Below are 23,559 nucleotides of genomic sequence, written 5' to 3'. Positions count from 1 at the left end.
CATGCGCAGTGTCCCCTGCGCCGGGCGGGTTCCGTGCCGGCCGCCGCTACCGGTACCGAGGGAGAGCGGGGGGGGGGGGGGGGCTCCGAGGTCCCCGCGGCACGGGGCGGGCACGGGGGCGCGGGCGTGGGCCCACGCGTGAGCGCGGGCGGGGTGCAGCGGCGCTGCGGGTCCGGGTGCCGGGGCGGGGGCCTGAGCGGGCCCCGGCGGCGGGGCCATGAACGCCGCGCAGGGCACGGTGGGCAGCGACCCCGTCATCCTGGCCACGGCCGGCTACGACCACACGGTGCGGTTCTGGCAGGCGCACAGCGGCATCTGCACCCGCACCGTGCAGCACCAGGACTCCGTATCCTTCACCGCGCACCGGGCCGGGGCAGGCGGGGGAGCCCCGGGGTCCGGGGGGGACGTGAGGGCGCCGCTCCCACCGTCCCCTCGTAGCTCGGTGTCACACCCCACGTTCGGGTTGGCTCCCGGCTTCTTCTTCCCGACCTTAACGGGCGCCTGCAGCAGGTGAACGCGCTGGAGATCACGCCGGACCGCAGCATGATCGCTGCTGCAGGTGAGGCCACCCAGGCCCCTGCCACCCCACGCACGGGTGGCACCGGGCACGGGTGGGGGGACGTTGGTCACCCCCCGCCCGGTCGTTGCTGCAGGCTACCAGCACATCCGCATGTACGACCTCAACTCCAACAACCCCAACCCCGTCATTAACTACGACGGCGTGAGCAAGAACATCACCTCCGTGGGCTTCCACGAGGACGGGCGGTGGATGTACACGGGCGGGGAGGACTGCATGGCCCGGATCTGGGACCTGAGGTGGGCAGAGGCGGTGGTCCCCCCCTCCGGCAGCACCCCAGGGGCGGTGGGACTGGTTGCACGCTCTTCAGCACGCTGCTTCCTCGCGGCTTTGTTGCAGGTCTCGTAACCTCCAGTGTCAGCGGATTTTCCAGGTGAACGCTCCCATTAACTGTGTCTGCCTGCACCCCAACCAGGTGAGCATCGGCTCCTCTGTGGCTGCGCTGGGTAACCCTGAGGGGCTGCAGAGTTTTATAGTGGCAGACGCAGCCAAAAACCACGGGGCTGGCTGGGGAGGGTGGCCTTCCTGGTGGCAAGCTCTCGGTGGCATTGCTGGACAAGCAGGAGCCAGCTTCCCGCACCCAGGCCGCCTGTCCACCCGCTCCCTCACCACGCTGCTGCCGCCGGGAGCTTTGGGGCGTCTGACTGCAGCCGCGGCAGCGCAAACCTTTTCTAAAGCTGAGCAACAGAAATGTTTCTTTGCGTTTGATTTTTGCGAAGGTGAAGTCAAATTTCACATGAAATTTACACGTGAAGTAATCACTAACCAAGGTGCTGCTGGGTCGCAGAAGTGTCGGTTCGTGAGCAGAACGCCGTTAATTAGTCCGAAGGTGGCAGTGTTTCTTCAGGTAGCTTCACGGCTCTGCCATCCCCTGCTGCAGCGATGCCGATCCAGTTACCAGAGGGAGATTTCTCACGGCCGGGTAAAGCCGCGACGGCTTTAGCAATCGCACTTACACCTGCTGAGAGCGGGGTAAGGACTGAGGTGCCCAGGAGACGCTGCTGCGCTGTGCCGTCAGCTAAATATATCGAGCGGTGATTGTCTTCCTCAGAAACGAGCCGTTGCTCTCAGGTACAGGATTAGCTGCGCCCGATGACCTGGTCTCCTCTAGGGATTCTGCTAAAATTATGGACAGCGCAAGGCTGTCGATAAAAGCCCTGGCTTTAGCGGAGAGCTGCCAGCGTTGTCTTCTGGTCCAAGGACGGGACCGGAGCCAGAACTCCTGCCCTTCAGCTGGCTCTTATCCTTCCCCCGAGAAGGGGAGAGAGAGAAAAACCCATTTAGGCTTGTGTCTGTCAGTTATCTGTACGCTCTTGAGTGCTTCAGTTGTTCCCTGGCCAACTTGCATCTTAATGCCCGCTTCTCAGACGTGCTGAAAATCATTTGGCTTCCGTGGACGTTGTTTGGAGCTGTAGCTGCGCAGCGGTTCTGGAAATCAGGCAGCCGCGGTCTGCTCTGGGGTTTATAAAATTAGCAAACGCTTTTGGAAAGGTAAACGGCCTTTGTGCAGAGCGTAACCTGAGAGCAGCACTCTGCTCGCGCTCGGTGTGCAGGGGCGCTCAGCAGGCTGCTGGAGCGCTGAAGGAGCCCCGTGCTGGGGAGTCGTCAGGCAGAACAGGACCCTGATGCTTAAAGCCGGAGTAAGGCTCCACGCGGTGCTGCGCGGGCACGGTCTGGGCATCGGCGTGAGGCTGCTGCTGGCGGGATTCTCCTCGGAGACGAGGCTGCTGCTTCCTCGCAGGCAGAGCTCATCGTGGGTGATCAGAGCGGGGCCATTCACATCTGGGACCTGAAGACCGACCACAACGAGCAGCTGATTCCAGAGCCCGAAGTGTCCGTGAATTCGGTTCACATCGACCCCGACGCCAGCTACATGGCGGCTGTCAACAGCTCGGTGAGCTCCCATGGCCTCGGACGCGGGATGGGATGGGATGGGATGGGATGGGATGGGATGGGATGGGATGGGATGGGATTTCCGGTGCTCTGGCAGCTGCAGGGCTGTGCCTCCCGTGGGCAGAGGCAGCCGGTCTGCGCGCACCGGCTGTGCCTGCAGCTCTGCCGTGCTGTGGTGGGATGTGGAAAGTCAGGGCTGCTCTTGGGTGGGTGCCCACCAGCCCGGCCACGAACCCCCCCACCTCGCTGCAGGGAAATTGCTACGTGTGGAACCTGACGGGCGGCATCGGGGAGGAGGTGACCCAGCTGATCCCCAAGACCAAGATCCCGGCGCACAACCGCTACGCCCTTCAGTGCAAGTTCAGCCCCGACTCCACGTGAGTGTGCGCCAGCCCCTCGCCTACCTGTGATGGGAACAGAGGGTCCCAGCCAGCTGTGCCTCCAGCTGCAGGGCGCCACGCTGCCCTGCAGCCCCCCAGGGAGGAGCAGGACAGGAGGCACGGGACGTGCCGGCACTGCGTTGCTGTCAGTGGCTCCCCACTGTCGTGCTCCATGATCATATCAAGCTTTGCAGCCACGAGCTGTTCTTATGGCTGGGATCGACTTGCCGATTTCTGGGAGCAACACGGTGAACTTGGTGTTCCTTCACCGAGTCTGCTCCGCTTGGATCTCGTAAAGCAGATGATACAGGTGTAAAGAAATGTGATTACAGCGACCACACGGCTCCAGCTCACTTTTCCAGGCCCACGTTAACCAGAGGCCCTTCGGCGTCCAGCATGACCAGTAACGTTGCCCTCACGTGTCTCTTCCTTGCAGGCTCTTGGCTACCTGTTCTGCAGATCAGACCTGCAAGATCTGGAGGACTTCAAACTTCTCTCTGATGACAGAGCTGAGCATCAAGAGCAATAACCCCGGGGAAACGTCTCGGGGCTGGATGTGGGACTGCGCGTTCTCCGGGGACTCCCAGTACATCGTCACAGGTGAGGCACTGCTGCGCTCCTGCCCTCGGCCCCGCGCTAGCACAGAGCTGAGCGGTTTCTCCAGCTGGGACGTTGGCAAACCCTCATGCACCAGCGTGTGCAAGGAGAGAGCTCCCAGCCTCGCACCCGCGGCGCGGTCGAGCTCCCTTAAGCATTTTGTGTGTGCTGCCACACGGCATCTGTTTAAACCAGAGAGATGATCTTCATGGGTGTAGCTTATTTCGCCTGGTGGCAATGCTGCTTGCAGTGCGCAGCGTGACAGTCCCTTCAAAACGCACGTGTTGTAATTTCTGCATAGCTCCTCTCCAAAATAATTAAAACAGAAATGCACAAAGCTTCTTGCCCTGCACAGCTCCCTTACCAGTTGTCAACAACCACAATAATGGTGCTGAATGACGCAAGAGGCAAGTCTTGATCATAACTAAAAAAGAAAGTTTGAGCAATGCAATGTGTGCCACTCCTCTTTTCGCTTTCTGTTCCAGCCTCCTCTGACAACCTGGCCAGGCTCTGGTGCGTGGAGACAGGAGAGATCAAGAGGGAATACAGCGGCCACCAGAAAGCAGTCGTCTGCCTTGCGTTCAACGACAGCGTGCTGGGATAATGCTCACGTGCGGGAGGAGAGGACCTCTGCTCGTTTTCCCTTGTCTGACAGCGGCGAGCCCCCTCTGCGGGGCCCGACGCGCTCCTGAGCATCCCCTCTGATGGAGCGGGGCTTGGTTTCTGGCGGAAGCAGCTGCGTCTGCCCGGGGTGAGACCAGGCTTCAGCTCTGAGCAAACAGTTACCAAAACGTATGTGGCCTCTGCAGGAGGCTGCTGGGACAAACGGGAATGGGAGAGGGAGGCACAGTCCCGCGAGGGGAGCTGGGTGCAGTTCAGCTGGAGGAATCCCTGTGGCAGCAGCTGCTGAGGGCTTTGTGATGTACCCCAAAGTGGGGAAAAAAAATAATCGGTCTTTCTAAATGATGAGAGGAAAAGCAAAGAGAGGAAAGGCAGCTGTTTTCTTGTTTTGCAATCCCTTTATTCAAAGTATGTCAGACTGAGAGCTGCAGCCTTGTAAAGCCAGCCGCCCCCGACCAGTGTAATAACCTGGTGTTGAGCAGCACGCAGCCGTAAAACACTCGCTACTCCGCGTGGTTCCTCTAGGCCTGGATCTCCTAATACCTACGTACAAGATGCAGCCCTGGAGCACAGCTGCAAATAAAGTGTCTGTACTGACGGTGCTGAGCAGAGTCCTGCTGTTTTTTTCTGAGCTCTCCTGAACTGCAGCGTGAAAGCAGCAGGAAGCTTTTGGGGATATTGCAGATGTTACTTTCCTTGTTGAAATCAGAGGCTTTTCAGGAATGCAGTTGGAGTACGCAGGGCAGCGAGAGGGCATCCGCGGCCACAGGATTTACTCGGGGAGGTAATAGAAGCAGATAGAGACACAAATGTTGCTTGGAAAGCAGATGTCAATGCAAAGGTAGATCAGCCGCTGCTTCCCCGGCCCTGCCAAACGAGCGAGGACAGCAGCAGGGTGAGTGGAATGCTTTGCAGTGCTGCAGACGGGAGTCCCTGGGGAGCCAAACGAGTGGGAAGCCTCGGGGAATGCCCTTTCCCATTAAAGCTGGAGTAAGACAGAACAGAATGAGCCGTCTGCAGGCTGGTTTTGGAGAAGAGGAAGGTGACCAGGTTTAAGCCAAGAGTGTCACAGGGAACTGCTCTGTGCTGTGGTTGTGCTGTGCTGGGGAAGGGGGGCTGCCCGGGGAAGGGGCTCGGAGCCTTTCCCAGCCCACACCACTGTTCACTGTGGGTTGTGGGTACGAGCCAGCACCCGGCGATCGCTGAACAGTGATTTGATTTTGGAGTAGAGGTCACCTGCCCCTGTCTGGAGCCTTGGCAGCCCATCCCAGGGCAAGCATCAGCTCTTGAGCAGGACAGCCTGCTCCTCTTGCGTGTACTAGAAACAATTGCGCTTCCCTCTTGTGCAAGGGACAGGCAGAACTTACCCTCCCCTCTCCGGACCCAGAAGATGGCTGTCTGCTCACACAGGGTCTGAATGGCTTCCCCCAGGTTTTTGGGGTCGACCTCTTCCCCCGCCAGGATGCCCAGGAACTCCCGGTAGTACTTGGTCTGGTTGTTCTGACCTAGCAGCTGGTCAGCCTGGAAGAAACGCCCCCGTTAATTCCTGCCAAGGCACTTTGTCCCTCCCGGCGCTGCCCTGCAGCCCTGCTCTCGCTTTCAGGCCCCCAGCAGCAGCCTCTGCCCCAGCGGGAAGGGCAGGTTTCTCCCGACGCCGCCCCATCCCACCAGGCAGCTGGGACAGGACCACGCTGGGCTGAGGCCCCTCAGTGCCAGGTCCCGTTCGATGGCCGCGTGGCTGCTGGCAGCCCCAGCGGGGCAGATGCTTTCTTCTCCTTGCACCCTGCTTTGGTACCCCGCTCTCACGGCTGCTGTGTTCCTGCACTCTGGGTTAAACGCTGCCCATCGCGAGGGACAAGGAGGCCCCAGAAGCCCCCGAGGAAGCGGAGAGCAGATGGCAGGGGGAGGAAAAAAAAAAAAAACCAAAATGGGGCTTTCAGTCTCCTTGAAACAGAATCTGCGCGTGCATCCATTAACGTTTTGTTCAGAGGGTCTGTACATTATTTACTCCAGCTTTTTCCCCTGAGAGTTGCTAACAAACCCCCTTTGTGTTTTGTTCCCCAGAATTTTGAGCAGGTAACAGAACCCAGTGGGAGTGGGTCGTGCGAGAGCCCTGCTATTCACCTCTGTGGGACACGTCCCCCTTCCCCGGCCTGCAGCTCTGCTCTTTCTCCCCAGATGGGATATCAGTCAAACTGGGAGCTGCTCTGAGCCCGCACCCCCAGAGCCCAGCACCGCAAGGCAGAGCTCTGCTCCTGCGCGAGATGCCAAACCAACCCTCCCTCGAGCAGTGAGTCACACAGGACGGGGCTGCTGCTGCTGCCCCAGGCTGGGAGAGCTCGTGCCCTCACTTAACCACGCTCGGGATGCTGGTGTGCAAGAGTCACCGCTGCAAACACCAATCCAAAGAGCCTTCGGTGAGCTGGGACCCCACGCAAAGCCCAATTCATCACCCCCAGCCGCTCAGCCACCCCGGGAACGGCTGCTCACTCTCTGCTCAGACGTGTCGAGAGATGTCTGCAGGGTCTGGAGGTCCCAGGCGTCCATCCTCCTCAGGTAGCACGCGCGCTGCTCCGTGGGCTTGTAGCAGACGTAGCCCTGCAAGACAGACTGTGTGGGTTACAGGAGGCAGCAACACGCGCCCACAGCTGTCCTGAGTGCCCCAAAAATGGACGTTCCTCCTTTAACCCTGCGTTATATTTCCTAACTAAAAGTGCAGAGAAAGGCACCAAGCCGTAGCTGGTTGATGTTTTTCCTGGTCTACACTCCTGCTCCCACCCCAGTAGCTCTTCTCTCAGCAGCCTGGGCTCCTCTGCTCGCTTCCAGGCTAGCGAGGTGGGTAATTATCCCAACACACGTACGTTCCTGCTGTCATACAGCACGACGGCGGTGTGGTTACTCTGCGAGGTTACGTAGTAGGTCACGGTGCTCCTGGACTGGTCCACCAAGGCCGTCTGGTTCCTCGGCGGGTCTGGCTGTCCCTGGAGCGTCAGCCGGCCGAGCTGTGAGCCAGCCTGGGCACAAAGAGACGAGGGCAGCACCCACCATCAGCCGTTCAGTGCTTGCGCGCAGCATCTCCCCGCCGACATCCCCACCCGGACCCTTCGCTGGTCCCTGTGGCTTGGTGAATTATTTGGTAACAGAGAGAAGCAAGCTCTGACCCGAGGGAGGGGAGCAGATCTGTGAAGCAGCCCGCTCTCCATCGCGCAGGGCTGGGGGAGCAGAGCCAGTGCCCCAGGGCACCCATCCTGCCTGGGTGCTGCTGGAGGACAGGGCCAGGGCACTCGCCAGCCTCCGCCACAGCCGTGCTCGAGGGGAGGCTGGGATCCGCCTCCCCCAGCACAGCTCGCTGGCAGCAGACGCGCTCCCCCCTCGCCTCGGAGGCCACAGCCAGACGCTGGAACGCGCCTGCTTAGCAAAATACCAGCTTGCGGCTATATTTACAAAGGATGCGCGGAGGTTCCTCTAATTTAAGGAATGGTTTCTGGCAGGCGCCTTGCAGGGGCGAGACAGCCGCTGCTCGGCTCCCTGCCTGGGCACGTTCCTGCCCTTCTGCCTGCCACGGGGTAACTGGCCAAACCCAGCCCTGCTCCCAGCCCCTTCCTCCCTCCAGCAAGCGCTCCCGACACAAATCAGGGCCGCGGGCAGGAGGAGGGATCCCAACCCAGGCAGGAGACCTCACCTGAGCAGCGCTGGGGGAGAAGCTGAGAACCCCCACCACGCTGATGCCAACAACTGCGAAAAACAAGGCAACGGACAGGACGATCCAGAACCTCCTGGACGGAGCCGTGAAGCGTGCTGCAGCCCTCCTGCCCTGGGAGCCAAGGCAAAAGGAGGAAAGAACAGGAGTTAAAATCAACCCTTCTGCTGGTTATCCTTCACATAAATGCACTTCCCGCTCACGACACAAATCGCTGTGCGAACCGCTGGGGTCTGAGCGCAGAACTGCCAGAGCATCGCAGCAGCGCCGGGATAACGGCACTCTTATCCCCCAGGGCTGCGGTTTCGGATGCGACACCCCGGTGACCGGCACTCCCGCAGCCGAGCGCTGTCCTCCTGCGGCTGGGGAAGCACGCAAACACTGCAGCCCCCCGAGGAGGGGCTGCCGGAGAAGCTTTCCACGAACAGGGGCTGCTGCTGCACTTCAGCGGCAAATCAAGTTATTTTGGTTTATAGCAGAAATCCCCCGGGGAACCGTCAGCATCTGAAACGGCCTGCGTGGGGTGCTCCTGCTTCCCTGCCCCTCCGTGTAACGGGTTGTATTTTGTTTTCCTGGTAAGTTGTGCTTCACTGCAGACCAAGCTGTTACTTGGAGCAAAAGAGCCTGGCAGCCTTGAGATGTTTCTACGGCTCGATTAAAATTCATGTTAATTCTTATACTGAAACAATTGAATTTAACTTAACAGCACATAAAATTTGTACAAAGCAGTAAGTGTGCTTTCAATAACAGGGTTTCAGCCACCCTTAAAAAAATAAACTGTTCCTCAACCCTCTGCAGCACATAGAGAAATTTCACCAGCGGCCACGCTCAGATTTGCTACAGCCGCGCCAGGAACGGGCTCTCCAAGCCTCCAGGTCAGTCACCGATCTTTTCCGGTAACACCTAACTTCCAGATACATTGCACCAGAAACGCAGCGAGTCGTACCAAAGGTAGAACTGCACGCAGCTGACATCTTACCAATCAGACCCAGCAAACCCAAGGCCTGCGGTAACGGGCAGGGTTTCCATAGCTAACGGAATTCCCTCGGGTGGGAAAGGTGCAAATAAAGAAACCCAGCAACTCCCGCCCCTCGGCGGGCTGCAGGCCGCACGTGCACACGCACCCCGGGCGGCTCCGCAGCGTGCAAGCCGGCGTTCTTTGGCATCTCCAACCTGAGCGCCCCGCGCTGTTACACGATGGGTTTGTGCCGTGTAACCCGGGCAACTCAGAAGAAAATCCAGCTGATGGAGTCAGCTGCCTTCCAAGGGGCTGAGCTGTGGGGTGCTGAGGCTGGGGTGAACAGTCTCACCAGGATTGACGGGAACGGCGGGAGCTCAGCCCCTCCGAAAGAGGAGCCAAGCAAATGCAGAGCGGGGACTGGGTGACAGCTGGGGGACGGGGGATACTCACTGCAGAGACAGCCTCGCCGGTGCCGCTCCCGCCCTCCATCCTCCACCTCAGGCGAGGACCTCGCTCCTGCGGCTCTGCCACGGGACAGCACGCAGGCTGTGCATGATCCCCGGCTCCAGGCGCGCCCGGGAAACCTAAGCGTGCATCCGTGAAACATAAATACCCGTCCCTTGCGGCCGGTGCTTCCAGCCAGGAGCTCCCCAGCTCAGCCCCGCGGGAAGGGTGAAACCTGAGAGCCTGGGGAGCGGAGAAGGGAAGGGGGGTAAAACCCAGGGCTGCAGAGCGATGCTGTCGGGGCGTAAAGCCGCTCTTCCTGCTCACCTTGTGAGGCAGCGGAGGGGGGCAGCCGGGCGACAATCAGGGGCTTTGTGCCGGCCCTCTCTGCTGGCAGGCCCTCACAGCGGGACCGGGAAAATCTCATTAAGAGACACAATGAATAGAGAGAAGTGGCAGCCTGCCCTTGTCATCAGTTATTTCTACATTTCAACATCAGCTGCGCGCTGCCGGAGCTCCGTGGGCCGGAGCCAAGTGTTTGTCCTGCAGACTGCTGCCCCGCAAGCCCTGGCTGCACAGACGCGCTCGTGTTCCACTGACGGAGCTCGCTTCAGCCAGAGCCTGGGGAAAAGGATGTCTGCACAGTCACCACCAGAATCTGAACCGCACCTGTGCAAAGCCCCCATGCCCCGCGATGCCCGGACACTGCAGGGAACGGCGTGCCCAGGGTGCCGTTTTCCCGAGCAGCGCAGCAGCTCCTGAGAAAGCTTTGTGGATCCACGCGCCAGACGTAACCAACTGAATGGAGGCAAGGAAAAGCTCAGTAGAATTCCTTCACGCAGTATCTATCGAGGGAAAATGCAGCTTTCAGAGATTTTGCTATCCAGCACGGCCCAGGATTGATAAAACTCAGCCAGAAGCGCAGCCCATCCTGGAGCCTCGTCACCAAGGCAGCAGCAACCCCCCTCCCCGCTCACTCTCCTTCAGTAAGTCCAACCGAGCCTTTTCAGCAGCAGCTCACCATCTCGTTCTCGCACGCTGCTTCTCTGGGATGTCAGCACAAACTCTGGACGAATACCTCAAGGCTGAGAGTCGCCCAGCCATTACGGTCGCTCCTTTAAAACGGGAAAATCAAGAACGCAAGGCTGCAGCGTGCCATGCCGTGGCTCCAGTGAGAGCAGGAATGGTGCTGGAACAGTCCAACCACTGGCTCTGCTCCCGCAGACAGGCGTTACGGAGACCAGGCAGCGCTCCCCGCTGCGCGGCCTGCTAGCTGGCTTCTGCTGCAGCCCAGCTTAGCACAAGAAATTTGAAAAAGCCGCTGCCGCACGCAGACAGGGCGTTCTCCCCACAGAGATTTTAACGGCCACACAGCAGACACTTCCCTGCTTCAAGAAATTTATGCCCTGCCTAATCCAAGGCACAGGAACGAAGCAAAACCCCCTATAAAACATTGTGAGAGGATTATTGCAAAGGGGAAAGCACTCTGCTCTGTGCTCTTACTCAAAGCAGTAAATCCCAGCCCACGCTAAGAGCCCCACACAGCTCTGGGCGCCTGAACTGAAGAAATATACTCCAGGGTTTAATTTCTTTCCCTAACGCTGCACGTCAGTTGTAAAGATGATAAAACAAACTGCATCTCCAACTCCCGGAATTTCCACCCGGTCCAGCTGCACCAAAGCTCACAAAGAGACTACAAAACAAGACACCACCAGGGGAAAGCAGGTTTGTAAGTTTAATGTGAATTCAAGTAGAGGCTTAAAAACCGTCTGGAAGTCGATACAGAGTTTTGAAGCACGACTGACACCTTCACCGGGACGTTTCAGCATACGTGAATCGAGGTAATGGTTCCCTTGAACAGCAAACAGCACTCGGCAGGGGCAGCGCGCTGCCGGGACGAGGCTGAAGGCCTCTCCCAGCACGTACTACTTTCCTCGCTATATTCGGACGCAATGAGCACCAGATGCAGGAACTGAAGCCAAGAACACACCAGTAACCCGGCCCTACCTGCACTAAACCCCTAACATCCATGCCACCCAGATAAAGCGAAAATTCTACCTGTTGGCATTTCTCCTCGACTGCATAAGCCTTCTAGCTGGAGGCAGGAACAGGGAAGAGATTATCCATGCTTCATTACGCAACTCCGAGTCACAAACGATCCCTTTTCCGAGATCCCGCCAATACTCCAGTAACACGGAGACATCAGGAAGTGCAGGGTCACTGCTGCACAAACGAGGTGGTAAGTTACTCGTTCTGAGCGTCCGAGCGGAAGGAAACGGCATCAGCACGCCGCCAGAGCTATCCAGCCGGGCGGCGCGAGGTGAAGGAAGGCCAGTGTTTAAATTTAACTGCTGACAGCAGGATCTAGGGAATAAAAGCCTGTTATTTGCATATATCATTTTCCGCTCAATTCTGTAATGCAAAAGCTTCCACCTGTGGCCTTCGATTCAGCCAGCACAATCTACCCCATAGCCCAAGCCGTGCGTCACCCAAATCCACCTAAATCAGAATGAAATCACCCCCTGAGCAAGCAAGCACTCCTCTCGAGATAAGCAACTGGTGCCAGGCCCCCAGGCCAGACACACGCGGAAGATTTTAACCTCGAGTATTTAAAGGAAGCACGAGCCATCGCCACGCACAGCCACTACTCACAGGCTTATCTCGGTGGAGAGCTGCCCTGTGCGCGACATCCGCCCTCCGCGGGCCGAGCGCTAATCCCGACCCCGCAGCTAGAGCCGAGGCAAGCGGCTGTTCTCACGCTGAGGGAAGTACAAGAACTAACTCGGTACCAGTCTGGTTACTTCTGGGAAGCAGCAGCAGTGAGGGACAGTCTTACCACCAAACACGAAAGCGTAGGAGAATTACACCTACTGTGATCAGCGAAGTACATTCCTCTTACCCTCCCTTCCGGGAAACAAGATATATTAGTGTATACTATGCTTAAATTTATATTCTGATAGGTATTTGGGATGAGGGTAGTTCTTGTATGTACACGTGCCTTACGCATACATCCAGCGCGTGGACAAACACAGCACACAAGACACGGTTTGTGTTGTGCCAGTGGAATCATCCTCCTCTGCATCACAAGTGCAATTTGCAAAGGTCAATCAAAGGAGACGGACTTCCGTTTCCGTGACCTAATGTCACGCTTGCAGCAGGCTGTATGGCTAAACAGGACCCCGTCCCCTCCCAAAAAAAAAAAAAATCAATCTAAGGCCAAATACTAATTCTGCCAGCCACTGCAAGCGTTTCCAAACACAGCTGCTAAGTTACTACACACACCAAGAGTCATTTCCCTGAATAAACTGGACCGAGCCATGGCCCGTCCAGGACACGCTGCAAGGTATTGGGTTCTCTTCCACTCAGTCTAGAGGACAACGTGACATCAAGCATCACAAACATTTGGATAGATGTGTTGCTTATAATTAAAAAAAACCCAAACAAACAAAAACCCAAGCCTCCCAAGACCTGGCTGACACCAAAATGCCCTCTTTGTTTCAAAGTGCATTTAAAGACTGAGACGTGAACATCGTATTGAGAGAAGGGTTAGAAAGCTAAGGGTTGCTAACTCTGGGTGGTGTCCCAGTGAGCAGGTAACCATCACCAGGTGATTAACGGGCCCTCCTCGGGGTACGGCTGCAGGGGCTGCAGGTATTTTGCTGGATTAATCCTCCAGTGCCGGGAGGAGATCGGCTATGCTGTCGACGTAGAAATCGGGAATCAAGCTCTGCCTGGCGGGACAGTCGCTCTCCTGGTGGCCCCTCACTTCGTCCAGCGCGGTGACGCCGGTGAGCGTCAGCAGGGTGGTGAGGCCACAGCTGTTGCCCATGAAGATGTCTGTGTCCAGCCGATCGCCCACCATGATGGTGCGAGCGGGACTGATGTCCAGCTCGTTCACCACGCAATCAAACATGTACCGGTTGGGCTTTCCTACAATGAACGCCTCGCGTTGGGCTGCCGTCTCCACTGCTTTCACCAGGCAGCCGGTCCCTAGGGAGGGAACAGAAAACATCGGTTAGGGGCTGCAGAAGGCTCTGGGCATCCACGCGAGTTGGTACAAAACCACAGGGTGCTTTGGAAACACAACACCCCAGCGGGACAGGCGGAGGAACGGGTTAGTCCCATGAGAGGCAGTGCATAAAACCTGCTGGGAGGCTGGAACACCAGGAGCAAAAAGAAAACCGCTATTCCCTGAGTAAAGGGAAGGATCTGCAAAGATTCTCCCTTTTTGGGGGGGGGGGTGGGGCCAGTAAGGACAAGCTCAGGCCTCGGGACACCACACCGAGAGGCAGAGCCACCCCCCGCCCCCCCCCCCCGAGCCCGGGAATGGCCACGGGCGGCTCGGAACGGGCCGAGGCCACCTCCCCGCCCCCGGGACGGTGTCCCCACCCTGTCCCGCGCACCGGGGATGGCGGTGCCGCCCTCGAGGGGAAGGCGGTGGTCGCGGTTGGTGCCGACGAGCAGGCAGTCGGGGCCGCCGCGCATGAGGTAGCGCAGGGCCTGGCAGAGCTTGGCGTAGCTGAAGTGCTCGTCGAAACCCACGAGGACGGCGCGCACGGCGGGGTCCAGCGGCGCCCGGGCCCAGTCGGCGGGCGCGGGGCCGGGCAGGGCGGCGGGGCCGGTTCCCAGGTGGGGGACACCGACGGCCTCCAGCTCGGCGGCGAGCGCGGGGCCGCCCAGCACGTAGGCGGCGGCGCCGGGCGGCAGGACCTGGCGGAGGTAGCGGGCGGCGCAGTAGGCCGAGCCGAAGATGTGGCTGGGCTCGGTGGGCGGGAAGCCCAGGCGCCGCAGCTTCTCGGTGTAGGCCGCGCGCGTCCGGCTGCTGTTGTTGGTCACGTAGCACAGGCGCTTGCCCGCCGCCGCCAACCGGCCCAGCGTGGCCGCCGCCCCTTCCACCGCCGCCTCGCCCCGCCACAGCACGCCGTCGCAGTCGAAGAGCAGCGTGTCGCAGGCGCCCAGTACGGCGCGGGCCGCCCCGGGCTCCAGCCGCCAGCACCGCCGCGGGCCGCCGCTCGCCATGGCCGCCATCACCGACATCGCCGCCGCCGCCTGCGCCCCGCGCGCGCGCAGCGGGCCGCCCGCCCGCCGCCCGCTCTCATTTGCCCGCGCCGGCCCCCGGCCCGTGCCCCTATTGGGCGGTGGCGGCGGAGGCCCCGCCCACCTCGCCGGGAGCCGGCGTCCGGCCCCTCTCTCCCGCCCTTCCGCACAGTGGCCGGCTGGCTCCGCTCTCATTGGTCGCCCGCCTCGCAGGCCCGCCCTCCGCGCGCTGCCATTGGCCAGGAGCGCGCGGTCACCCCAGGCGCTCCGCGACCCATTGGGCCATCCGGCCGCCGCGGGGGCTCGTTAGGTAACTCGTTAGGCTCCGGTCCGTCCGGGCGCGGGGGCCAGAGGTCGCCGAGGGGGCCGCGGGGACCGGGCAACAGTTTCGCCCAACGGCGACCGGAACCCCCGCGCGGCGGCCGCGTTCCCCGCCGAGCCCCCGCGGCTGCTCGTCCCGCGGCACGCGGCCCGTTGTTATGACGACACGGCCGTAAAGCCGCCATCTTGGCGGTGCGGCTCGTTGCGACATGGAGGCCGCGGTGGCAACGAACGCGGGGCCGGCGGGGCTTACGGCAGCCGCGGCCGAGGAGCGGGAGGGGGCGGCGGCCGCGGGCTCCGGTCCCGCCGCGCCCCCCGCCGGCCCCGCCGCCTTCCTCAGCCTCCCGGCGCCCTTCAGCGAGGAAGGTACCAGGCGCGGGGCGGGCGGTGCCGCCGCGACAGGGCCCTGGCCGGAGCCGACGGGAAAGCGGGGCCTGGGGGGCGGCGGGGCCCGCGGAGGTCCGGCCCCTGCGGGGCGAGGTGGGGGATCCTGGCCGCACCGGTCCTGTCAGCGGAGGGCTGGGGAGGCGGCCGCCGGCTGAGGGGTCTCCGTGCCCCTCGCGCCCCGTCCCTCCCCCGGACTGGGAGAGCGGAGCCCCGGAGCGCGGCCGGGGGGCGATCGCCCCGCTCCGCCCCGGGAGCGAACAGCCCCCCCCCCCGCCCCCGGCTCCCTCCGCCCCCGCCCCCTAACCCTAACCCAGCCACTCACCGGGACCGGACGAGAGCTTTCCGTGTAGACGCTGCTCGCTAACGGGTGCCGCGTTTCCCCCAAACCGATGCCTATGCTTTAAATCGCAGATGAAGACGACGTGCACAAGTGCGGGCGCTGCCAGTCGGAGTTCACCTCCTTGGAAGAATTCGTGCAACACAAATTGCAGAAGGTCTGCCAGCGAGCTCCAGAGGCTCCTGCTGCTGCACCAGCAGCTCTCCTCAACCAAGAAGCGCAAAAGGTGACAGCAGGCTTCTCCTCAAGCCGTGGCTCAAAATAATTAGGATGCAACGGTCTGTTGGGTTGGAGGGGAGAGAACAGAATACAATGGTTTTACAGGTAATAAAACCCTCCTGCTAAAATGTCATCTGTTACAGCAGGTGGTTCCTTCTGTGGAGGAGTCGATAACTGTCGCTCACATAGTTGTTGAAGCATCTTCGATAGCAGAGGAAATCGGCAGCGCGTCAGCTATAGTAGGTGAGCTCCGCGATGCCTTTGTACCCCGGCGGGCTTGGGGAGAGACCCTCGCCCAGGGTCCTCTCCCGTTCGAGCTGCGTTGCGGTTGGGTACGTGACACGGCGGCGTTACTGGCGCGTGGGACCAGGCGTGACCTCAGAGGTGTGCGAGAGGCATCCCTAGGCCAGCTGTGCAATTCTCTCAGCGTTGACGCAAGTCAGATCTAAAACTCCATTCCAGAAACGTCTGGTTTAATATTTACGCTGCATTAACAAGAACTTTGCACAGACTCGTGTTCCAGGTTTAAAGTACCTGTTTCTCCTTCCTACGGCATGAAATCCTGAACCAGTAAATCGCTCCAGCGCGTGAAGCTCTCTTCTGTTAGGAACAGAACTGTCTCTGTGTCCTTTTCCCAGGCAGCGGGCACATCAAAGAAGTGATTGTTGCAGGAGACCATGTTTTTGAAAACCCAAACGGTCACATTGATGGGGAAGTCGCTGAAGAGCAAGGCACCCCCGACGATCAGGAGCAGGATGTTTCCACGGAGCTGATAAAGGTTAAGCTGCTGGTTAACAAAGAAGGGCGCTACGTGTGCGAATTATGCCAGAAGACGTTTAAAACAGTAAGTGTCGCTTCTGCCGTGTCTGGGTGAGTTATTCTGGCTGGCTGTTCACTATGATTCCTCAAGACTCGGTAATAACGTGCTTCTCTACCGCACGCAAGCTTTCAGAAGGAAAATTCTAATTTCAGAAGGAGCAGTGGTGTTCGTTACAGCTAAAATGTTCCAAATGGCTGAGGACTTCGCATCTTTTAAAAAGAAATTCTTTCTGCAGGCCAGCATCCTCAAAGCTCACATGATCACTCACAGCAGCAGGAAGGACTATGAATGTAAACTCTGTGGAACTTCCTTCAGGACAAAAGGGTCTCTGATTCGACACCATCGGCGTCACACTGGTAAGACAGCTCTCCAAAATAAGAGTTCCTCGCTGCTGGAGCGCGCTGTGCGTGGCTGTCCAGCCTGCCTTCCAGGGGAATTTATTGCTGCTTCCCGTCTGCTGCTGAGCTGAGAGCGTGGTGCTCGCTGAGGTTTGGGCTGCGGGGAGGCGACGCGAGCTGTGGGGATAAGGACGGTCTGCTCGCTGTGGAAGGCTGAAAGCGTCCTTCTAGCAGGCTGTCGCACAGAGCTAGCACTGGCTGTGGTGAGATTAATGCTGTTGTTTCGGTTCTCGTCGTTTCCAGATGAAAGACCTTACAAATGCAAGAAATGTGGGAAAAGCTTCCGGGAATCGGGAGCTTTGACTCGGCACCTGAAATCTCTGACACCTTGCACCGAAAAAATTCGCTTCAGCGTGAACAAAGAAATAGTAGTCAATAAAGATGATCTGCCGACAGGTCAGTGATCCTGCCAGTACCTGCCCTGCAGCTGATAAAACTGAGTGTGCTCCCAGCTCTCAAACTATACATTCTTTCTCCCTGTTGAGAAAAAATATTTCTGTGGTATTCAGTTTGTCAGTCTGCACAGCAGTGCCAGGTGAGTCACTGTGCTGCTTTTCTTGAAGGACCCTGCAGCTCAGCCACAGACACCGTCTCATCAATAGCGAGCGAACCCATGGAGACCTCGCCCGTCATCCACCTCGTGACAGATGCAAAAGGCAACGTTCTTCATGAAGTCCACGTCCAAATGCAGGAACTTCCTGTTGTAGATGCGAAATCCCTGGACCAAGATGTGAGTCTCACTGCTCCCAAGTACCCTTCGTGTGTTTTCTGCAAAGAAGTATTTAGCAGTATTTCACCTCATGAGCAAAATGTTCTTAGGTGCTGAGAATAAATCAGTGTGGTGGAAGTAAATGGTTAATTAGCTGCTTTTTCATCTGGGAGCACAGAAGGCCAGCTCTGCTCTGACCTTGTCTGGCCATCTGCTGCTGCGGAGCGTAGCAGCCCGGGTGTAGCATGCAGGGGGATGTGTAGGGCTCACCACCGCGCACGGGACGATACGGAAGGTGAGAGGGTGTTTTTGTTGACCGCTCCCTGCTGCAAGAAAGGCTTGGAGGCTCATCCCTGGACTCTGTGTTGTCAGAGTACAGATTCACCTCACCTTCCTCCTCAGGCCAAGATCATTCCCTTGTTGATCTTTCAGCCCTGTACCACAGTGTTAGACGCCCTAGGAAGAGCAACTGTCGCGGCAACGTTGCTGTAAAAAAAGGGTAACTGTGTATTTGCCGTACCGACTCCCGGACCGTTTCTTCCTTCAGCAGCCGCATCCTGAGGAGCTGCCGTGCGAGGGGGAAGCGAACAGCGACAACCTGCTGAGGCAGGCCATGAGGAATTCGGGCATTGTGATAGAGAGAGTCGCTATGGAGGAAATGCAAAAGCCGGACGAGCCTGCTGTAGCTGCCACAGAAGAACTAGAAAACGAAGTGGTGGAAGCGGAAGAGGAGCCTTGTGGGGAACAATGTGTTGAAGTAGAACAAGCGGAGTCTGTACGTTTGTATTCCATAAAAAGATTAATTTTTTAATCTTCTGTGCCTGCACTTGGTTGTGGACAGCACTGCTAGCCTCACCACCCTGGGCCTTATCCTCAGCGCATCTCTCCCCGGGCCTGGGTCTTTGGGCAAGTTTTTACAGTCACGTTTTTCACAGATGCTTTAAGTGTAGCGTTAGTATGCATGCGTGCGCGCTCTCTCTCCTGGTAACAATACAAATCTCTTCCTTGCCAAAGCTGGAGTATTTAATTGGGAATTTGGTTAGCAATACCCACTGTATGCAATAGTACAAAACCCACTCACGCTGTACCATGTTCTTTCCAACAGACAGATGCCGACAGAACAAATGGATACAAAAGTTACATTTGCCCTCACTGTAATGAAGCTTTCAGTGAAGCTACTTCCCTTGAAACACACATCAAAGGTCATTTAGGTAAAGTTCTACTGCTTCTGCTGTTGCCTAAAACGTGCCGTGTCTTACTGTGACTGTACGGTAACGCAGCTGGCTCTGTTTCGGATTCCTTTCCTTTACATGGCCGTTAGCTGTGTGTGCTTTGGCTGACTTTGGTTGAGCTCTAGAGTACATGCAGTTGAAAATGTAATTTCCCTCCTTCTCTGGGTTAATTATTTTGTAAGAATTTTGTTACAGCGTGTATTAGATAGTTGTTTGATGGTTGTCCTATATTAACCATGCCTTCTCTCTCTCTCTCTCCAGATTACAAGCCTTTCAAGTGCGAGGAGTGTGGCAAAGAGTTCACAAAGGGCTACCTGCTAAAGAAGCATCAAGAAGTGCACGTGAATGAACGGCGCTTCCGCTGCGGGGAGTGTGGCAAGCTCTACAAGACCATTGCGCATGTGAAGGGGCATCGGAGGGTGCATTCTGATGAGCGGCCGTATTCCTGTCCAAAGTGTGGCAAGCGGTACAAGACAAAGGTGTGCCTCCCTCGCAGCATGCCTGCCTTCACATTTTCCTTTCCAGAGCCAGGGTTTGGGAGACTTTAGGACGCTTTGCTTCCGAAAGAGCAAAAGCTGTCTCGCCTGCCTCTTGTAAGAGCAGAAGCTCTGGAAGGAGCTTTTGTTTTAGTGGGGAAAAGAGGGATGGTCTTAACAAAACCCTCATATTTGTGAGGAAACCATTCCTTTCTGTGTGGAAAAAAATAGGTAATAATAATACAGACAAGTCTAGAAGTCCTCACATATGCTGATTTTTACCCGGGAAGCTAAAATAGTGCTTGCTTGAGCTTGTCACTCCCTTTAGCTGCCCTTGCTTCTCTCCTTGTACAGAACGCCCAGCAGGTCCATTTCCGTACGCATTTGGAGGATAAGCCGTACGTCTGTCAGTACTGCAGCCGGGGCTTCCGGGAAAAGGGCTCGCTGGTCCGCCACATCCGCCATCACACGGGGGAAAAGCCCTTCAAGTGTTACAAGTGCGGGCGAGGGTTTGCAGAGCACGGCACTCTCAACAGGCACTTAAAAACCAAAGGTGAGAGGGCAGAGCTTGTCTGCGCTGGGGTGGGGTGTGGGTGTGGTGTTTGAGGATTTGGTTTGGACAAGCTGCTTCTTGGCTGAATGATAATGATTTTTCAGAGTGGATCTGACGACCTTCATTCAAGGTTTATCTGCATTTTGGTTGCATCAGAAGGAGAGGCATTATATTTATTTTCATCTACATTAATGATTATTTCTGTTGTGATCTGACCAAAGATGATGCTGAACAAACAGCTGTAAACCTGAAGTTCTAATATAAAATCTAGATAACCTAAAAAAAGAGGAAAGTAACTAAAACAGAATTTGTGTTGAGAATCTAACTGCAGGAGTGCCATGGGCTCTCTGCTCCAAACTCTGGCTTAAGTGGTTTCTGCACCAGCACCACTGCCCGACGTGGGGAAGACAGATCCGATACCGTGCAAGAGTCAGCCCCAAACTGTGAAGTGGTTCTGTTCCAAGGCTCTGCACAAAGAGGGAGAAAATTAAAGTTTTGCAAAGTAATGCCAGAGAGAGCTGGCTTTCTGTACTAGGGAAGAGGTGAGAAGACTGTAAAACTTAGGCTATGCTTAAACTTGACAATTGGGGTTTTTTGGCACTAAATCTGTACTATTTTTGGGGTTTTATGAAGTCCTGTAAAAACCCAAAGCGTGGATGTTCTCCAAGGAAAACGTCTTGAGTAGAGTAAGTTCTCAGAGATAACCTTGTTTGATCGGATCAGTTGCACTGGACCTGCTGCTCCTTCAGCTCCTAAGCACAGATTTTCAAACTTCTCCCAAAAGTCTTACTGTATGTTCTTCACGTACGGCTTTGGAAATTCTGGATGGTTTTAGCTGGGTATTTTTTGAAATGACAGTGGACGGTTGCTCTGCTGGAGGCTCAGTTCTGTTGTCTGGTGTCACGTAGGCCTCTTCTGGGCCATCACTTGGCCTGTCTTGGTGGGCCGAGAGCCTGCTGGCCGACTGCTGGTCGCTTGTCGGCGGCTTTCTGTTAAAGGGGTCTCGTTTGTACCGCATAGTGTTTTCCGGGACTCCTGTAGTTAAGAGGTTGTGAAAAATAACGTTTTTCTGGAATACCATTCAGGTGGCTGCCTCCTTGCTTTGAAAGAGGTGGAAGAAGTGATGGTCTCTGAGGAAAGTCAGTCCGCTGACAACTTAGCTGCAACAGTCATTTCTGAAGATCCCCACACTGTTCTGGTCGAGTTTTCTTCAGTGGTGGCGGACACTCAGGAATACATCATTGAGGTAAGGAGTGGGGCAGACTGCCTTCTCATTCTGAACGTAGCAGGGTATTTTGTCACTTGTGCGTGTTCTTCACCTAGGCCTTTGGGAGAAGGTAAAATCGGATCTAGCCAATGATACCCCTGCCTGCACCATCCTAGGAAGAAGTAGGGTTAATCTTGTCCAGAAGGAGAGCACCAGAAGTCCCACGTGTAATGCAGGCAGGAAAATGAGAACTGCTCTCAGTTCATCAGAAGGCTGAGACTGAGGGCTTCTGACCATATGTCCTGGTTTCAGAATTTCTCTTCCATTTCTATACAGCTTATTTTGTCCAGAATTATCGCTGTTGTTTTTAACTGGCTGTGGCTGCCAGAAGCAACGAATTATGCATTTTGCTTTCTCCCCCTGCGTGACAAAGAGCCCGTACTCATCCGTGCAGAACAACACCGCTCGTTTATTGAATCCCTTTAGTGCTGCTGTAGTTTTTCTCCAGTAGGAGAAAAATCTGCCAGGTGGCCGAGTCCTGCTGAGAGAGGATGTTCTCAGTTATTTGTGAGCACTTTGCATTACTTTTAAGTAGCTCTTGATAATGGGATTTACAGGGAATTTCACGGAGGAGTTGTCTTTAGAGTGGCTACTGCATCATGTGGGGAACAGAAAGACTTTTGTAAAATATCTTAGTGTCTTATATCTTGGTAATAAAAGATTTTTTTGTAGTAATCTAAAAAGGGAATCATCATATTTTGTCTTTCAAGACTGCTACTGAAGACATGGAGACCAGCGAAGCTACTGAAATAATAGAAGGAACAAGACATGAGGTAAAGCAGCCACATAAACTATTATTTTGGGGACTTGCTGTAGACGAATCACTTTTAGATAGTAAAAGTCACGCTAAATAAACCCAACTTGAAATAATTACTGTACCTACCTGTGTAGTTTTGCAGACCTGGCTGTATAAAAGCATAATGCTGGTCAGACTGGGTTTGGCTGGGCTCTGTTGAGCCCAGGTCCCCTCAGTGATGGTGGCTGGTGACTTGCATGGCTTCACACACGAGAGCACGGCTGCCGGCTGAGTAGAACTGTGCAATGGCACTTCAGCCTCGGGGAAATGATCCTCTTAGGGCCTTCCTGAATGCTGGAATAATGCCTGCTGCAAAAGGTGAGGCTGGCTAGGCTCCTGGGTTGCATTCACTCAGTTTAAATGTCTGGGGATGCAAAGATTTTTCTATAAGCAGTAGCTTGACTTTGTGCAGGAAGCGTGCTGGCAAAACGTCTTCAGTGACATGAGGTGTGACATCTTCTAGGAGTCAGCTGTTCTCAGGGTGATGAGAACTCCAGTGAGCAGCTGGAGGAAACGGGAATGAAACGCTGCCTGTTGTACTGCCCTGCTGGTCATTAAGCCCTGTTTATGGTGATGATAATGTCTGTACCTCTAACAGAGTCCGATGCACCAAGAAATAACGTGGCCTCTTTTCTCTTCGTGTAGGTGGACAGCCACATTATGAAGGTCGTGCAGCAAATAGTAAATCAAGCGAACTCTGGTCACCAGATCATTGTGCAGAACGTCACCGTGGCAGAGAACTCCGAAGTAACCACAGATGCCGCGGACACCATCACCATCGCGACCCCCGAAAGCCTCACGGAGCAGGTCGCCATGACGCTGGCCTCCGCCATCGGAGAAGGAGCCGTGCTGACTACGGAGGGTAGCATCGAGACAGAAGAAGCGACAGTGACCATGGTGGCATCCGAGGACATTGAAATAATGGAACACGCAGGGGAGTTTGTGATCGCCTCCCAGGAGGGGGAGGTGGAAGTCCAGACTGTGATCGTGTAAGGACCAGCACGCAGGTAGCGACAGATGTTAATGTAAGACAGTCTTTTTCTCCAGTTTGGGGATTTTGATCAGTCCGAAGTTTGCTGTTACAATTGTTCAGAGAGCAAGGGAGAGAATGCTTCTACAGGTAAGCGGCTTAATGGGATGGCACAGCCCCGAGAGGTTTTCTGTTTCAAATGGAAATAACAGTAGTTAAAAGCCTCCGCACGGCTATATGGTGGGAGTGACCGATGCGCCCGTATTTGACACTCTCAGTACTTTGTACAGCTGCTCCAAATAAAGGCAGATCCTTTGCGAAGCATTCACCTCTCACCATAGGACAGCAGCGTTCTGGTGTTTGAAACGATTCAGAAAGTGAAGGAAATCCGTAGGGTCTCCTAAGAGAGTACTTAATCATATGCATTTAAAACAAACAAAGAAAACCAAACCTAAGGAGTTCTGGTGTCTGTTCACCACCACTCAAAAAACTTTCATGCCTTTAACCTCACTACCCTAGTGCTCCTGAGGCATGGTACTGCAGTATTTTTCTTTTATTTTATATCCTGGACAAGTAGCCTTATGTACTGGTCTATGAAAGAATGCATCATTGGACCCTTGCAATGCCAGACAGGCTACTCTGAGAGCTAGTCTGTTGGTATGTAAAGCCATATTGTATATGATTATTTTTTTTTTTTAACCACATATGGATTTTTAATTGCATATTGTACAGATTCGGCATGTAAATAAATACATTTTTAAAAATAAAGTTATTTAAAGTTATTACTATATTTTTCCAGTTTCTGCTCTACTATCACTCAAACAGAAGAATTTCTGGAAAGAGAACCTTCGTCGCTGGGTGAGT

At 56.0% G+C, this 23,559-nt stretch overlaps 4 protein-coding genes across 10 annotated transcripts; 2 read left to right on the top strand and 2 right to left on the bottom strand.

Moving 5' to 3' along the window:
• Positions 1–128: 128 nt before the first annotated feature.
• On the top strand, positions 129–4,666 carry MLST8 (MTOR associated protein MLST8). Its single transcript, XM_086759880.1, has 8 exons — positions 129–346; positions 508–559; positions 654–816; positions 917–992; positions 2,319–2,471; positions 2,723–2,847; positions 3,287–3,450; positions 3,933–4,666. The coding sequence occupies exons 1-8, from the start codon at positions 218–220 to the stop codon at positions 4,049–4,051; spliced, it is 981 nt and encodes a 326-aa protein (XP_086616006.1). The 5' UTR covers positions 129–217; the 3' UTR covers positions 4,052–4,666.
• On the bottom strand, positions 4,447–10,704 carry BRICD5 (BRICHOS domain containing 5). Of its 2 annotated transcripts, XM_086759882.1 has the most exons (8): positions 10,195–10,704; positions 9,501–10,018; positions 9,180–9,313; positions 7,751–7,882; positions 6,930–7,082; positions 6,559–6,666; positions 5,436–5,589; positions 4,447–4,935 (listed from the first exon to the last, which is right to left on the bottom strand). In XM_086759882.1, the coding sequence occupies exons 2-8, from the start codon at positions 9,598–9,600 to the stop codon at positions 4,841–4,843; spliced, it is 876 nt and encodes a 291-aa protein (XP_086616008.1). In that variant the 5' UTR covers positions 9,601–10,018; positions 10,195–10,704; the 3' UTR covers positions 4,447–4,840. The 2 variants fall into 2 exon arrangements, with proteins under 2 accessions (XP_086616008.1, XP_086616007.1); XM_086759881.1 differs by having other exon boundaries at positions 9,501–10,704.
• Positions 10,705–10,894: 190 nt separating this feature from the next.
• Positions 10,895–14,236, bottom strand: PGP (phosphoglycolate phosphatase). Its single transcript, XM_086759883.1, has 2 exons — positions 13,577–14,236; positions 10,895–13,163 (listed from the first exon to the last, which is right to left on the bottom strand). Exons 1-2 carry the CDS (start codon positions 14,208–14,210, stop codon positions 12,838–12,840), a joined length of 960 nt encoding a protein of 319 aa, XP_086616009.1. The 5' UTR covers positions 14,211–14,236; the 3' UTR covers positions 10,895–12,837.
• A 489-nt stretch (positions 14,237–14,725) lies between these two features.
• E4F1 (E4F transcription factor 1) lies at positions 14,726–23,477 on the top strand. Of its 6 annotated transcripts, none has more exons than XR_015260209.1 (14): positions 14,726–14,897; positions 15,330–15,481; positions 15,618–15,717; positions 16,113–16,318; positions 16,530–16,650; positions 16,936–17,088; positions 17,256–17,422; positions 17,949–18,176; positions 18,507–18,612; positions 18,895–19,112; positions 19,464–19,662; positions 20,748–20,908; positions 21,602–21,702; positions 21,821–21,845. XR_015260209.1 is itself a non-coding variant. In XM_086759874.1 (14 exons), the coding sequence occupies exons 1-14, from the start codon at positions 14,741–14,743 to the stop codon at positions 22,716–22,718; spliced, it is 2,373 nt and encodes a 790-aa protein (XP_086616000.1). In that variant the 5' UTR covers positions 14,726–14,740; the 3' UTR covers positions 22,719–23,477. The 6 variants fall into 6 exon arrangements, 5 of the variants coding, with proteins under 5 accessions (XP_086616000.1, XP_086615998.1, XP_086615999.1 ...); XM_086759874.1 differs by lacking the exon at positions 21,821–21,845 and adding an exon at positions 22,371–23,477 and having other exon boundaries at positions 15,621–15,717; positions 17,952–18,176; positions 21,640–21,702; XM_086759872.1 differs by lacking the exon at positions 21,821–21,845 and adding an exon at positions 22,371–23,477 and having other exon boundaries at positions 15,621–15,717; positions 21,640–21,702.
• Positions 23,478–23,559: the final 82 nt, after the last annotated feature.

The sequence above is a fragment of the Chlamydotis macqueenii genome, chromosome 15, assembly GCF_036417535.1.
Source record: "Chlamydotis macqueenii isolate bChlMac1 chromosome 15, bChlMac1.mat, whole genome shotgun sequence".
Taxonomy (NCBI): Eukaryota; Metazoa; Chordata; class Aves; order Otidiformes; family Otididae; genus Chlamydotis; species Chlamydotis macqueenii.
The sequence above is the reverse complement of the archived record's forward strand: the minus strand, read 5'-3'. Positions and strand labels throughout refer to the sequence as shown.

What these genes read in the sequence shown, in the direction of transcription:
- PGP (XM_086759883.1), bottom strand. Translation starts at nt 14,210, where the DNA reads ATGTCGGTGATGGCGGCCATGGCGAGCGGCGGCCCGCGGCGGTGCTGG. An exon ending in GGGCGGCACCGCCATCCCCG is followed by an intron (nt 13,164 to 13,576) that starts GTGCGCGGGACA and finishes TTCCCTCCCTAG; the next exon opens with GGACCGGCTGCCTGGTGAAA.
- BRICD5 (XM_086759881.1), bottom strand. Translation starts at nt 9,600, where the DNA reads ATGAGATTTTCCCGGTCCCGCTGTGAGGGCCTGCCAGCAGAGAGGGCC. An exon ending in TCTCCCCCAGCGCTGCTCAG is followed by an intron (nt 7,083 to 7,750) that starts GTGAGGTCTCCT and finishes CTTTGTGCCCAG; the next exon opens with GCTGGCTCACAGCTCGGCCG. An exon ending in TCGACACGTCTGAGCAGAGA is followed by an intron (nt 5,590 to 6,558) that starts GTGAGCAGCCGT and finishes CGTTTCTTCCAG; the next exon opens with GCTGACCAGCTGCTAGGTCA.
- MLST8 (XM_086759880.1), top strand. Translation starts at nt 218, where the DNA reads ATGAACGCCGCGCAGGGCACGGTGGGCAGCGACCCCGTCATCCTGGCC. An exon ending in TGGCGGCTGTCAACAGCTCG is followed by an intron (nt 2,472 to 2,722) that starts GTGAGCTCCCAT and finishes ACCTCGCTGCAG; the next exon opens with GGAAATTGCTACGTGTGGAA. An exon ending in AAGTTCAGCCCCGACTCCAC is followed by an intron (nt 2,848 to 3,286) that starts GTGAGTGTGCGC and finishes TCTTCCTTGCAG; the next exon opens with GCTCTTGGCTACCTGTTCTG.
- E4F1 (XM_086759871.1), top strand. Translation starts at nt 14,741, where the DNA reads ATGGAGGCCGCGGTGGCAACGAACGCGGGGCCGGCGGGGCTTACGGCA. An exon ending in TAAAGATGATCTGCCGACAG is followed by an intron (nt 17,089 to 17,255) that starts GTCAGTGATCCT and finishes CTTTTCTTGAAG; the next exon opens with GACCCTGCAGCTCAGCCACA. An exon ending in GCAAGCGGTACAAGACAAAG is followed by an intron (nt 19,113 to 19,463) that starts GTGTGCCTCCCT and finishes CTCCTTGTACAG; the next exon opens with AACGCCCAGCAGGTCCATTT.